General features: G+C 35.1%; 1 protein-coding gene across 37 annotated transcripts in view; it reads left to right on the plus strand.

The window, feature by feature from the left end:
- The window catches only part of NRXN1 (neurexin 1), a 1120317-nt gene that overhangs the window by 942600 nt on the left and 161306 nt on the right, over nucleotides 1-16411 (plus strand). For all 37 annotated transcript variants that reach the window (XM_059078706.2, XM_067007609.1, XM_067007621.1 and 34 more), the window contains one exon: nucleotides 1491-1662. In XM_059078706.2, coding sequence (XP_058934689.1) covers nucleotides 1491-1662 — 172 coding nt within the window. The remainder of the gene's footprint in view (nucleotides 1-1490; nucleotides 1663-16411) is intronic.

The following is a 16411-nucleotide window of genomic DNA, read 5'->3' on the forward strand; positions in this document are numbered from 1 at the left end:
AAATTTCCCTACTCACTTTGACTCTGAGTTTCCTAATAACCAAAGTCAGAAAGGAAAGGTGATTTTAAGTCATATTGTTCATCAAGCCCCAAACAAATCAAAACACACAAAAATAAAAACGATACTAACCTATTATAAGAGAGAGATCTTTTATGGACACTAAGAACCAGGAATAAGAAGTATAGAAGGGGACAAAGACAATGATCAGTGTCCCAAACAACATCTTCAAATACTTCCCTTCAATTAATGCAGTGTTATAAAAGAATTTTTTTTTTTTTTTTTTTTTTTTACAATAACCCTCAGTGTAAACCGATGCCATGCTCTATGCTCTTGCTGCTTAGTTCAATGATGAGAATCCAGCAAGAGGTCAAGAGGATGTGGTCCAAATCTTCTGGTTTCTGAAATTCTGATTTTAAATTTCTGCAGGAATGGATGGACTATATGTCCTTTACATCCCTTTTCCCCTATGTCGTTCCTCTCAGCTGAGGTTTGATAAAAGGTGAGCTGCAGACAGTTTGAGGTTATGTACTCTGACAAGGGCCCACAGTGCAAGTATTCTGTGCTACTGATTAAGGGCAAATCCACATGCTTTAAAAATCAACTGAACTCATGGTAGAGTTGACAGCCCTGTTGTTAGAGAAGGCTTCTCAAAGACAGAGGACATAAGCACATGTTTCTCTTTGCTGCCTTGTATTATGAAATTATAAAATTATAAAGTTAACAGCCACAAATTTTGCACTTAGAATGTTGCTTTGCACAGTTCAGAGAGGTAGTTACTTTTAGATACCCATATCTTAACTTCATCTTAGCTTAGGTATAAATGAAGAATGATGAGGGAACTGAATTCTAACTCTAGCACCCCTCTATTTAGTTATATGACCTTGAACAACTCATTGCACCTTCCTGTGTCATAGTTTCATCAACTGCAAAATAAAGAAATTCAGTGAATTTCAGACTCATATCATATGATGATTTTTTTGTGTGTGTGAATAATGATTGTACTCATTAAATGCCTGTCTGTGTGCCCATACCCTGCAGAGTGATTTTCTATATTGTGAGCTTTTGTCCACTTTGTATTTAGAAATAAGCTAAATTGCTCTGTTTTCACCAGTTATTAAAAGGGAGAATTTCAAGCCTCAATTTTATTGTGAAATGGAAGGCGTGGATTAAAGGAGCTATGTTAAAGAACATGAAAGTATATCCTTTAACACAGGCAGCTGTGCGCCTTGTCTATGGCAACCTCTGGGAAGAAGGCAGCTCCATTCTCTTGAAAGCATGTCTTTTGGAATATCAATTATCCATGAAAGAGATGCTTCAGATTTATCCAAATGTCAAGCACCTTGTCGGAGCTTTTCAGAAGTAAAATCGGAGGAAAGCAGCTGTTGTTCTGAAGCATGTTTTTGAGCAATACCCTGTATGTAATTCTTTTAAAATGTTGATGAATCAGCACAACTTCATATAACTCTTTTTACTCCCCTCCTCCCCTCCAGCATCAAGGAAAAATCGGAGTTAAATTTAATGTTGGGACAGATGACATCGCCATTGAAGAGTCCAATGCAATCATTAACGATGGGAAATACCATGTAGTCCGTTTCACGAGGAGTGGTGGCAATGCCACGTTACAGGTGGACAGCTGGCCAGTGATTGAGCGCTACCCTGCAGGTAAGCCAGTGAATGTGTATCGGGGGAAGATTTTATGAAAAACAAACTGGAAAACGAAGCATTGTTTTCGTCCGTTTCACCCAATTGTGGGTTTTCTGAGAAACCATCAAGTATTTATCAGATTTTAGAGTCATGTGAATGTAATGCTGTCCTAAACTGTTCTTGATACAGTGTACAAATGGCATTTTATAGGAGAACTTGAAGGCACACGTTATCGTTTGCAAAATTCCGGACATCAGTGAAACCAGAAGAATGCACACATAAAAGGCACAACATGTCAAAGCTCTTTGTTAACTGGATCCTTGCATTTGAACAAAGGAAAGGCTTTGTCAAAAGTAACAAAGTTAAAATTTAAACCTAAGAGAGGGAATATCATACAACTTTTCTCTGAAAGAAAATAGGAGGAGAGTTCCTTTGATGGTGGTACATAGCTGAAACTCATGAAAGCTTCAGGAGGACCATGGGACAAACAGAGAAATAGTAAAGGAACAATATATATAGTACCATAAAACAGCAGTTATAAGAACATGTAAGTAAGTGAAATTTTTTTTCAGTGTCATATAACCATGGGGTTTCGCAAAGATTCTGTGACACTAGTAGTATTAGTCATTTCAAGTCTATAAAATGTATGTCAAGCTATTATTGATAAAATAAAAATTACCCTATTCATCATTAATGAGTTTTGTCAGTACTGTTATTGAAACAAAGGCAGTAGATTAGAAACTTAAACCAGTGTTACTTGTGATTGCATATATTCTCAATTTTTAAAATACTATTTTAAAGTAAAATCCAAATTAAAAGTCCAAAGGTATTTTACTGAAATTATTATCCTTTCCATATTTTAGTACAAAAGAGGTTACTAAAAACATCAGTCTCATTTATCTGTATATAGAAAGATAAGATTAGTATAAAGAAAGAATATAAAAAGAAATTTTTATTTTGCACAATAAAAATGATTACCAAAATTTATATATAAGTTTCTCTATTACAGTATTTGTTTCTTGAAAGAAATAATTCAAGGAAGTAACTAACTTACTAAATAAAGATCAATTTTTTTAGTACTATTTACACACAATTATGGAATGAAATGTCTGTGATACCCTTTTGGACCTTTTATAATTTACAGCATCTACATCTTCAAGCCACATCTCAAACCTATTCTATAAATCTGGTGCTTTACAAATATTTGCTGAATTAAATGTAATTAAAAAAAAAAAACCCTGCTCTATGACAAAATTCAAAAGCAAGCACATTAATAATGTGCCCAGTGCCTTTTATAATACTGGCAAATAGTACACACTCAATAAATATTTGGTGGATTGATGTCCTTAGAATTATCCCGGTTTTAAACTATAATTACAAGAATGCACACCTTCTGTTACCAACTTTAATAAGACTAAGGAATGGGAGATCTGGAAGGAAAGCAACTTAAATATGTATGCAGTGCTACATAGCCCCTGCTAATCCCTTATTGCATGTACTTAATCCTAGTAGAAATGTAATTTTTATGATAACTGCAGCCTTAGTGAAACAACAGAAACGTAAACTGGTGAATTTCCTAAAATCCAGATTAATCAATACGTATTTACTGAGAGGAAGTCATTGTACTGGACACCACTGAAGATATAAAGTAGGATGAGATCTAGACTCTGCTCCTGGGATGTTGTCATCCGTGAACAGTGAACCTGACCATGTAAAATGATAAATCCTGTTACTATTACAGTGTGGCAGTTGCCTCTTGAAGCCTAACTTTGATTCACCAGTTAATTCTTTAAAATTATCTTAGTTTAGTAACTTTTCACTCTTATCATACTTCCAAACTAGTATCTTTAAGAGCCCTATTCTAGAGAATGTTAATGGTGACTTATGAGGGGAGAGAGGAAGTCCCACTCTCAAGCTAGTTTGGGAAGTTCTGGGTTAACTAAGTTAAAAATATCTATGCTTGTACTTTGTTATATTAATACCATAATGAATCTCTAGAAGAGAAATATAGTATGCATTTCCCAAGCATAGATAATCAGAACCTCGTTTTCTAATTCACTAATGCACTTGGATAAATATTTTATGTTTTTTAAAAATTTCTATACCTCACTATTTTAATACATTTTATCTGACTAACAACCCTTTAACTGTGCACATACCAGATACTATATTCTAGGCATAGTCCAAAAAAGACATGTTCCCTGTCTTTTTGTGTTATGCTAATGTCCAATTTGAATGTCAGTAGCTGAGAATGGAGCAGTGTTAATTAGCTAAGTCAACAAATATTTCTATATTTTTTTCTAGACTAATAGTTGTTTAACACATATGATGTCTTATGTACCAATTAAGTGGATGCTCAGTATACGAAACAATGTAAAATATATTAAAAAATCAGAAGCTGACAAAATCATGATAATTAAGGAACAACTCTTCAGTAATACTCAATTTAGATGCCACCTTTTATATTTAGTCAAAGATTCTAAGTGTCCTTTCACCAAAAAGTATTTTAGATGTTATTAATAAATCAAAAGTGAGCAAAGTTGCAGTTATTCTGAAGGAAACAAGCAAGGGTAAAACACAGAATCTGCCCTTGAGAAAATCAGAGCAGCTGTGAGGAATTTTGATATATACATATAAAAAGTTAACGATCGATGTGTAAAGAACTCAGGGGAGTCACCATGGTTGTCATCAAGCATTTTATTAATCATCTGCTCTGTGTGCATTTCAGCATGATGTTGAGGTAGGAAATAAGCCATGAAAATTCAAATACCTTTTTCTCTCAGAGCTTCATCTGCAACAATGCCGTGAAGACTGAATACAAATTTACAAGTATGTGTCATCTAGATTAAAGTTTTTAGAACAAAGTGATCTTATGTATGAGCTCAACAGAAGTGTCTAGCATATCTCTTTTATATTGGTTTGTGGTATGACTATTTTTATTTTAAAAGTTTTTTGTTTTTGGTTATTATTCATTAGAAAAACAGATGGACTAATGCTTTTACCACTAAATCCTGTAATCAGGAAAGTGGAAACCGACGGACTACATTTGGTTCCTTTTTAAGTGCCTGAACTGCAAAATATAGGTAATAGGTGTTGAAATTAGTAATTAAGTATAGCACTTAACCTTCCATTATAGGACTTCGTGGTAAGTGCTTTTATATGAAGCAATTCATCTGGTAGCAACACTATACCTTTAATGAAAAGTACCTAAAGCATTGACCAGTGGTATTAGCCTATAATTGTCTGGAAGGCTTTCATAGAGAAACTAATTAGTAGAGGTAGATTTTATGCTCTTCTGGAGTGTATGAAATATTCTCATAACTCAACAATTCACATGTTAGAATAAATATTGAATTTTCTGAATAGCAGACCCAGTTTTCATTATTTTCTGTGCATTGAGCAAAGTATAGAAATAATATTTTGCAAACCATTTAAAGTCGAGAAAGCCATTTCTTGGTGCTTATCAGTTAAAGCTCTAGAATATAATGCATCATTAATCCCTGATTTGTTCATAATTACAGTTGGCAAAATTTTCTTTCTCAACAGACATAGACTTCGTCTTCTCATGACGTTAATCCACAAAAGCTAACATTATTTTACTAGCCCAGACTAAAGATTTCTCCAGATAAACCATGGTTACCTTCAAGGATAAACCATTGACTTCATTTGTCTACCACAGAATGCCAAAAAGATGTTATTTTTTCTGTACAAGGTCAAATATTCATTTTATTCCTGTCAAGTTAACATATCAAATCAATAAATATATACTATATTAAAGGAACTTCCTAGGCTTACCATCTGGTTACAGAGATACGTAAAAAATGTTCAAGATTAAAAATATACAATGTGGGAAAATACAAGTGTTATCATATCATATTCAGCGAATTTCTGAATAAGAAAAATAAAAAGGGAAAATTGGTTCCAAGGAAGACAAGCCATTTTGGAGTGAGTGGTCTAGCAAGACTACAAAAAATATAGGAAATTTGATTTGGGGCTTGAAAGGCTAGATTACATTTTAATGGGATTAGCAGGAAGAGGTAGAGACAGAAAATAATTAGGAAGCTATTAAAAAGCCCAGGTATCAAAAGATAAAGGCCTAAGATAAGGTGTGAGGGTGTGAGAAAATAAAGAGGTTGAATACAGAATACATTAGAAGACCTAGTGAACAACTGAGTAAAAGGAGAGTCATTTCTACTTTTTAGTTCCCCCCTCTCTCTCAGTGTAACCATTGTTTATTCAATGTTTTGATGCTGCAGTGTGGCCACTAGACTGCATTAGGTAACAATGAAATGGAAACCTGTGATAGGAATAAGTAGAGAAGTCAGAGATATAGTTGCTTTTTACTAAGACTTTAGTCTATTTGGGAGGCAAAGAAGGATTTTGAAAACCTACCAATGTCACATAAAACGGATTAGCTTCAAAGTTAGTAGTACAGGGTTTAGTTGCTATTAGAGTTTAAAGAAAAGAGAAAATGGTGATCTGGAGTGTTGTAACAAAGCAGATAGTTTAGGGATGGAAGATTTGAAAGAAAGAGGAATAACTCAAGGAAAGACTTCATGGAGAGGGTGTAAATGCTTTTTGCATGACCATTCAATTTGGCTCAAAGATCTTTTGGGTATTATCTCTAAATCTTGACTTTGTTTTCATCTTCAAAGGCTTCAAATATTTCAGGGCTCAGGGAAAGTCATATTGATGATTTCCCTTTAAATTCTACATACTTAGTTTAGATTAATTGATTGATTGATTTTTAGTTCAGGTCATTAATTATTATGTGTTTAAGCCACTCCATCATTGAAAGTTTCCTATATGGTATTAAAGTATCCATTGGTTTGAGGATTTTTCTATTTTTATTTCTTTTTAACTGAATTTTTACTATGTGGATGATATAATTGAGAAAAATCTACCTCATTTATAATCATAGAATTTGAAGGAGGGAAGGAACTTCAAAGATCTTCTCTTCCAGCTCCTTCATTTTTCAGACAATAAAATGGAATCTTTGAGAGGCTAATGGATTTGATCAGGATCACTATGCTAGTTAGTGGCGGAGCCAAAACTACACTTGGAAACTCCTGTCTACTGGCTCTGTGTGCTTTCCTTTATACTGTCTGGGAGACAAAAAACAAACAGAGGAGAGATCATTAGGTGTATCCTTCAACATAGAAAGGTATATTCTTCGTAACTGAACATTATGATTTACCTGATCAGGCATAGGTGTCTATATTAGCCCATGTCACAGCCTACTGCTTCTGCTGACCCCCCCACACACGCATACACACAAAACTATCGTATGAATGTTAAAAAATAGTTACACATGGAATAAAAATAAGTTTCTTACAAAAACCATAGTTTTTTGTTATCAATAATTTTTTGAATAGTATTACTTATTAGTAGGCACTGTAACCTCACTTTAAAAACTTTATTAACAAATTAAGGAAACCATTATGAATCATACTGTTTTACTGTTCCTGCAGCAGTCAACCTTTAGGTTGACATGATTTCAAACTTTATATATTTACTAATTTATATTTATTTCTCAGTGACATCACTTGAAACTTAGTTGATTTCAGTAGCTAGAAGAGGAATGGTTCATTAGAGGATTCAAGTATAAGAATTCTTAAGTATTATTCGGGTGAAAAACTGTATCGTAATAGAAGACTTGCCCCTGTCTTAGTTAAATGTAGAGATATGGGAAGAGTGTGACTGAATTTTGTTTCCCTCCTACAAATTAAGGTAGTGAAAATCTAACTCACTTATGAAAACTGATAAGCCATACAGAAGATGTGAATCATTCTTTAAATAAACTACAAGTTTGGGGTAGGCTCCAACAGAAGACATGATTATCAGGACTTGGCACATAATAGAGTACTTAATAAATAATTGTTGAATAAATCCCATTTCCTCATTTAACTTCAATGTCAAAGCATTGTCTGTTGCTCCTGTTTTTTAGCCAAAGCATACATAGGTGCATGGATAAATATTTATGTGAATATATAAATGTTTGGCTTTCTATTTGATATAGTTAACTGTTTACTAATCCAAATTATCCAAATTATGCAAAGTAAAGCTTCATACTATGAGAAATCTGAAACTTCAAATACTATAGCTTTATTAGAATTAGTGACTAAAACTCTGACTTTTTCCATTTTAATTATCTTCTTTCACAGTGTTCAGTTTTTCTAAGACTTTGGGGGCTTTTCTTAATGATGACGCATAATGAACTTTTTATTGAGCAGTATATTAAATACATCTACCTAAAATGCTTAGCTTCAGAGAAATTGTATCCAAGGAGATAGAAAGAAATGATATATTCTCAGACTTCTCACTTGTTCTTATATATTCTCAGTGACCTGCATTTTTTTTTCTTTTTTAATATCAAAGCATTCTTACAGTTACTGTAACACAACCATATTAGGATTTTAAATTTCCTGATAAAAGAAAGAGAAAAGTTCTCTCATGGTTTGATGGGCAACATTTAGACTACACAGTCTGGCAAACATAGATAATATAAATATATATAAATGGCAGCCCTTCTTCATGGTTTCCAGAAGATTCCCCCTTTATCTTCTTGTTCCCCGTCATTGTTTCCAAATTACAATTTGTTTAGAGATTTAAATTCTTATCATAATAAAGGGAGGTGTTGATTTCACTCCTGAAAAATACTTGGGTTAAACAGAGAATGGCATTAACATAAATTTTAAGTAAAGGTAGCCAAAAATGTTGACCGAGGAATTGGGTTCAAGGACTTTTCTTCAAAAGTACTGATCAGGATAATGAATCTACCTACTAGTTAAAAACAATGAATCACTTATGTCAGATACAAAAAGAAATAGTTGCCACTATAAATGAAAATTTAGTTTTTAGGAGTTGAGATAGAAATAGGTTTTCAGAAATAGGTAAAGGCTAAAAGTCAGAGAAATTACATTTTTAAGGATATTAGGCTTTCAGGAAACTTGCAGGTGTTTGGTTGTTTGAAGAGATTTATAGTTTTGTGACAATGCTTTTATAATTTATTATCTAAAAGTATCTTTATTGTAACATTGTTTATAATAACCTGAGTTTAAGGGGAGATCAGCCATGTTCCCAACTTAATGATGGGCCCTTCTTTTAATTTTTTCTCAAACACTCTGATCCCTATTTTGTCAAGAGGTTTTATTAAACTGCCCAGGAATATTTATATATTTTTATGATAAATACTCATAATAACTAGTATTTTTGTGTTTTTAAAAAAATTCTACTATTTGCTTTTTTTCCTCTCAACCCTTAATGTGAGCATTTGAATACCACCTATGAGTAAGGCTCGTACTTTTCATACTATTTCCCTTTGTCTGCTGTCTACCCACTTTTCTTATCTTGTTAGCTCAGGAATTAGTTGGTATTAAATGTCATTTTTTTCCCTAGTAAACAATGAGTTTGTTCAAGAGGTAGCAGAATAGCAAAAAGGTAAAAATTTCATACACTAATGTTGAAGTTCTTTATGAAGTACAAAAATTAGGTAACTATCTGTAGTTTTAGATTAATCTAGATCAATTTTTCTTAACTTCCTTTGAATCTCTGCCTCTATAAGAATCTGATCAATAGGGCATCTTATCTTTAGAAAAATACACAGATATCTGCATGTACACTCAGTGATGCATATGATTTTTAGGGGTTGTGCCTCAACATCCTTATGGCCCATTAACCTCTGAATTAGAATGCAGAACCTCTGCTCTGGGTATTCTTAAGGAGGTCTAGAATTTAGGGGTAAGAATAAAGTCTATTTAATGAACATATGAGGAGGAACCTCCTCCTACCCAAATGAAGCAAGCTTCCAATGAAATGTAACTGCCCTTTATTAACCTTCTAATAATAATAACCTTCTAACCACTGATGTTGCCCTGGATGTAGCCTCTGCTAGTTCAGGTAAAATTCTTTTTCTTTAACAGAGCAAGCCCAATTTTTGTACTTCCAATTTAGAAAAATTGTTCTCTCAAATACGATTACAAGAATGTCATAATCCTTCCAATAAATGGATTTTGACCACTGATACTGTGCTTGCTATAATTCTAACATTGGTGCATTGCATAATAAATATCCTTAAAATCTAAGTGCCTGATTTGAGGGTCTCATTTGGATAGATCTATTGGTAAGTCATCTGAGGATTATGAAGTGTGATGGTGAAATAACAGTGTCCAATGCAGTCAAGACAAAAATGACTATTCATCTGTCACCTTTGGAAAAGATTACTTTTTATTATTATGAGGGCAAGGTAATAAAGCCCTTTGCATGTATAGAGGAAACTTTAGAACTCATGGAGAAGGTTATTGACCCCTGATATAAAAGCATGGCAGAAGGACACAGGAACCAATCTGAAAGAGCTCCTACTAGCCAGAAGGAGCTATTTGAGCAACAAAATAAATATAGTATTGGATTATAAACCCAATAGTGAAATAAATATCTGTGAGCACATACTGATATTAAGTGATTGAATAGATAGATAGATAGACAGACAGATAGATAGGTATGTGTGGGAGTGGGGACAGCTCTTTCTTACAGAAGAATTCCAGTACCAAATGTAGAAGGGTGATGGAAGTAGAACTTCAACATTAGAACTTCAAAGTAATAATTGTTGAAGGCAAGATTCACCAATATATGCTAAAATTAGTGGGTAGAAGTTTGAGTAGAGGCTAGTAATTTATGTAATCTAAAAGTGTCTCCTGCAAGGGGAATATAGAAACTTTCCACAGAGAAACTCAGCAGATCACCTTAACTAAGTGGTTGAGTTAAACATCACGAGTAATAAGAAATATGGGGCTTCCCTGGTGGCGCAGTGGTTGAGAGCCCACCTGCCGATGCAGGGGACACGGGTTCATGCCCCGGTCCGGGAAGATCCCACATGCCGCGGAGCGGCTGGGCCCATGAGCCATGGCTCCTGAGCCTGCGCGTCCGGAGCCTGTGCTCCGCAATGAGAGAGGCCACAACAGTGAGAGGCCCGCATGCCGCAAAAAAAAAAAAAACACAAAAAAACGAAAAAAAGAAATATGGACCTCATATACCTCCTGATATGATGTGCTGAGAGAGGCGCTTTATTTCTCTGGTATTCTTTGTATTCTCAATTAAAATTCGTGACCTCAGTCTAATCATGACAAATACAATGTGGGAATCTGGACTGGATCCTGGAACACAAAAAGGACATTAGTTAAAAACTGGTAAAACCTAATAAAGTCTTTACATTAGTTAATAGTGTAGTAACAACGTCAATTTCTTAGTTTTGGTAATTGTCCAATGGTTATTGAAGATGTTAACAGTAAGGCTAGATGTAAGTTATGTAGAACTCTCATTACTATCTTTTACAACTTTTCTTTAAGTTTTTTTGCGGTACGCGGGGCTCTCACTGCTGTGGCCTCTCCAGTTGCGGAGCACAGGCTCAGCGGCCATGGCTCACAGGCCCAGCCGCTCCGCGGCATGTGGGATCTTCCCGGACTGGGGCACGAACCCGTGTCCCCTGCATCGGCAGGCACACTCTCAACCACTGCGCCACCGGGGAAGCCCAAGTTAAAACTTTAAATGATTTTCATTTTGAAATACCTTTTATTCAATTCTGTATATTATAACATTACTCCAGAAAAAAATATTTTAAACCACAAAACCTCATGTCTTTGTAAAACTAAGTTAGATATAATTGTTGTGACTAAACTGTATATTAACATGTTCATATGGTTATTAGGAAAGTACATTTATTCCTAAGGAATATAAATCTAATTTCTGTAACAATCCAAAGATGTAACCTAATCTAATATTTTAGTTAGTTCTTAATTAAGACAGAATGACATAATAAATGTGAAAACCTTTTGAAGTATGAAGCTTTTAAATAGGCCATATATTAAAATTTAAATTATGGTGAATATTTTGTGTCAGATTTAGCCTCATGGGTTGACTATTTCTCAAAGAAAGACTTTCATGTTAAACATTTAAAAGTCTGTTTTGTTTTTAGCCTTATGAGTTTTACTGCATTAGAAAGCATCTAAGGTTCCCACCCCCATCCTGGAAATCTGAGACTAACTTTCCTCAAGTTAAGTATTATTGAAGTAATTTGTCATCTTGAGCGTATTATCTATACTGGTGGCTTGAACATTTAAAATGACTGTTGAGAACAGAAACGAATATACCTAACATAAGTCTCCCTAGATATTACCATATGTATTTCCAATGAAGCAATGAAGTATTTTAGCTAGATATATGAGATATAAAACTGGACAGAATAGAAGGACATTTAGCTTCATTTTTCTACGCAGTCAACTAATTGATAGCATGCCACAATAATTTTTTAGGCTCACCTTCTGGAGCATTTTAGAAGTCCACGTGGAGTCTTCAGTTGTCTCATTTATTATTTTTATTGCTCAGTTTGGCAGAGGAGTTGGATGAGGGTGTATTTTCTGATTAGAGGAGAAACAAACAAATAGAAGCTTTTTAAAATGCAAAGGTTTGCTTTGCAGAAAAGAGGGGCAGGATGGTGGTGATCACAGTAGGAAACAGACCTGGGGATAATTAGATGAGGCTTGTGCTTTATGGAAGTGAAGTTCAAATAGAAGATTAAATCCGTCACATTGATTCAATAAGGAAAATGGTGTCGCTCAAGGATTGGGGTGAAGAGGTAAAGAGAACTCACCCCAAATCTCAGATGTTCACAGAGCTTATTTCAATTCCTGGCTTTGGTAGGATCTAGAATCAGCAACAGTGAGTTAGGTATTCTATGCTGGGCACTCCATACTGGAACTGTGGTGGTTTTCTTACATACATTTTCTCATTAACGCTCACAAAATCTTATAAGGCAGCTTGTAGTATCTCCTTGGGATAGATGACTAAACACAGAGAAATTAGGTTACTTGCCAAGGTTACATACCCCAAAGCTCACTCCCGTGCTCTGAAGTATTATGCAATGCTGTCTACACACTATTTATTCTTAGTCTCGGTAAGAAAAAAAAAAAAAAATCAGAAAAATTTCTTCCTGGTTCCCACCCGATTGCACCTTTGTTGTGCTAAGGTCCTGATACCAATGGTTATTCTTTCATCTGGTCAGAACTTGAAAGAACATTCAAGTGTCCCTTGGGAATTTTCCCTTGGGATTATGCCCTCCTCCTCTTCTGGTTATTCTTTTTTTTTTTTTCCCTGGGTATTGTTTACCTAAATACAGAAGTGAGTGCCAAATCCAACTTGCATACCCCTCTTAAACACTAAAATTGTGATAGGAAATATAGACTACACATCAAATGACCAAACTTTAGACTTAGGCTATAGACTTACCACAAGATTAAAGGTGGGATAGTGTGGAGGTTAAGAGAAAATTCAGGAGTCCGACTCTCTGGGTTCGAATCTTAGTTACAATACTTCATAGATATGTGACTTCTGGCTCAGTTCTCTGACCTCTTTTTGTACTTCAGTTTCCTGATCTGCAAAATGGGTTAATGACAGTACTTACTTCTTAGGGTAGTTTGAATTTTCAATGAGTTATTAGTTTCAAAATACTTAGTAGTTAATAAAAACATGGTAAGTAGTGAGTACTCAGTAAGTGTTAGCCTCACTCTAATTATCAAAGTAGTTTAGTTTTGCAATTCTATAATTGCAATAGGTACTAATATCCCCATATTAATGTGCATTTCCTTCTGAGAACAAATGTCTCCTGTCTTGGCTACCAGACTTGGCTTCACACACATGGAGATAAGTCTTTCTGGAAACCTCCATCGTGTAATTGCCCCATCCCCTCCAAACCCACCCTGAGCCAAAACACTACAGAGACATCACTGAGGAAGGGCTGGGTTCAACGTAAATGAGTGGCACAGAAAATCTTTTCTGGTTAAATTTGGAGAAATGAGTACTGTGTGGCAGTCAGGGAAGATTTCACAGAGGTTGGGAATGTGGATCAGGTGTTGGAGATCCTTTGAATTTTAACAAGTGAGCATTAGGGAATCCATGCTAGCTGATGGACAGGCCACTGCATATAGTTACACAGTTACTACTGGTGAGTTAACTATAGGCACTCACCAATATCCCATCAGAGGGGATGAGTGGAAGCTAGAATCCAATCTGTGCATGGGTCGGCAAGCCATGTGTCCTGACACAGAGGATGTCCCCTAAAGAATGAGCTGTCTTTTCCTTCATACCGAACACCTTACCTTTTGTCTGGGCTCTAACCATCAGGGGAGTCTCCATCTTCAATTCCCCACAATGGTGCCCTATAATTAGGAGACCGTAAACACTAGTCATATAGGCACAATTCTGAGAGAGAAAAGAAACACTATTAATAGTTACTTCTGCATAACACACACATACCAACACTGCCCTAGGCAGTCCAGAATATTTGTCACTTTACCTATAAGACTACCAGATAGAATTGAGACTATTGCTCGTCTCTTACCTGGAGAAACTAGAATCAATCTGTTAGTCATTATGCTAGCTGGCTGGGTTTATTCCTGTTCAGGTGGCGAAGCTGAATATATTAAGTAAATTAATAAAATTAAATATTATTACATAAATAATAATTCTGAAATAAATAATTCTGGCTAAAAATAATTTTAACCAGATATGAAATTATTACCTTTTTTTCCTACTGAAAGTATCTTAAAATATCAACATAATCTCAGTCGCTCATAAATCTATGCTTAATATCTTCTTTTGCTTAATCAAGTTTCACGTATCATAAATTATGTTTATTTGGGGTTCAAAATAGTTTTTTTTCACTTTCTGCCTGCCTAAAGATATTTTTCTCAAATATTTATTTCATGCTGAATTAGAAAGCATTGAAAAAAGGTAAGCGACTAGAAATTTTTTTAAAAGCATCAGAAAATGGATAAAATTCTTTAAAGTGCTAACAGTAGACGAAGTCTTAGACCTATCCATTTCTTTAACACATTTTACATTAAGGAGCTAATGGAGGCCAAAAGCCTCCATTACGCCTGTGATCCATCAATGAGCATCTATTAAGACACACTTTATGGTTGTCCCATGGTGGGCTAAACGTGGTGGGGGACAGAGAAGCAAAAAATATAGTCTTTACCGTACAAGAGTTTGAAGTATAATTTGGGAGGAAAGATAAATCATGAGAGAAGCATGAATTGTATGGGAAATGTAAGACTACATAGCACAAAAGGTAAATATGAGAGTTGGAAGAGATATGAAGTAGATAGGAGAATACACACGTTTAGTGCTTAAAAGAAGTAACATCTGAGTCTGGTCTAGAATGGACATATGTTGGTGATAGGGCCATTCCATACAGGAGAGAGAATGAACCCAAGAACACAGGTGGTAAAAGATTCCAAAATAGCACAAAAATTGGTCTTGTTCTTTGTGATGGGGTATTTATGATAACTTCGTAACAATCCTACTAACTAAAGCTGAGGGAGTAATTAAGAAAGGACAATCAGAACCACTTCCTTCCAGAATTTGTGGGTTTCTAAGGGATATCTATACTACGACAAAAGAATGCTTTGGGGGGCAGTTTCTAAGGGATATCTATACTATGGGATCGTATAGGGATATCTATACTATGGGATATCTATACTAAGGGATAGATATCTATATAAGAGATATCTATATCTATGACAAAAGAATGCTTTTGGGCGCAGTTTCAACATGGACTAGAGTTAGGGACATCCCATAGGTTTCCAGCTTGAGTTCCCTTGGGTTCTCAGGAGAATTTGAGCACGTTTCTGAATCTATGATGATAAAGTGAAATTAGTAGTGTCCACCTAGACAAGACTGGTAACTGGTGCTAATGGTATGTTCCTGTTAAATTTTAATATATTCTGAGCAAATAGGTAGTGATGAGCACAACTGTTTCATTTTTACAAAGATTTATATTCCTGATTGCAAATGAATTCTTACTCTATAACTGAATTATATCTCCCCAAACCATCTTACCCTCAGACATTCCTAGCATGTTATTAATAATGTAATTCACCTTATTACCCCATATATCAAAATCTTTCTAGTTATCCCATTAAAGCACTAAATCCAATGGTAGCCACTAGTTTCCAGTAATTCCTCCTTCAATGATTCCCCAGTTTCCATCATTTTCCATCTGCACTTGCATTGTTTCAGTTATGTAAGACCTTTATCACAATTTTCCTATTATCAGCTATAGACTATCTATGTTCTTCATTATGTTAACCCATTAGGTGTACAGCCTAGATGCTTATCTTCCTAAAATTGCTTTTATTATATATCTTCCTGCTTCTCAGTTCTTCAGTGGCTCCCCAAAATGGACTATAGAAGGAGTAGAGGGCTTCCCTGGTGGCGCAGTGGTTGAGAGTCCGCCTGCCGATGCAGGAGACACGGGTTCGTGCCCTGGTCCGGGAAGATCCCACATGCCGCGGAGCAACTAAGCTCGTGAGCCATGGCCGCTAGGCCTGCGCGTCCGGAGCCTGTGCTCCGCAATGGGAGAGGCCACAACAGTGAGAGGCCCGCATACCGCAAAAAAAAAAAAAAAAAAAAAAGAAGGAGTAGAATTTGTGAGGATGGAGAGAGCTGTATAGTAGAGTCAAATGCCTTTCTCTCAGGTCTGATATTTTTCATTTTGGAATCTTATTTCTTATATTTTATTTTTTTGTTTCTACGCATATAGACATTTTTTGAAAATCTGATTTTCCTGATTTACATTTTTCTAAGTAGCTTTCATAATGTTCCAATTTCTTGCCGCTGCAATAGGAAACCAAGGATTATAGGTATTTGTTTATTTTCCTTTGCTGTATTTGTAATTTCAGTTTCATACTTTGAACTTTCCTGTTATTTGTTT

This window comes from Kogia breviceps, chromosome 11 (genome assembly GCF_026419965.1).
Source record: "Kogia breviceps isolate mKogBre1 chromosome 11, mKogBre1 haplotype 1, whole genome shotgun sequence".
NCBI classification, from domain to species: domain Eukaryota; kingdom Metazoa; phylum Chordata; class Mammalia; order Artiodactyla; family Physeteridae; genus Kogia; species Kogia breviceps.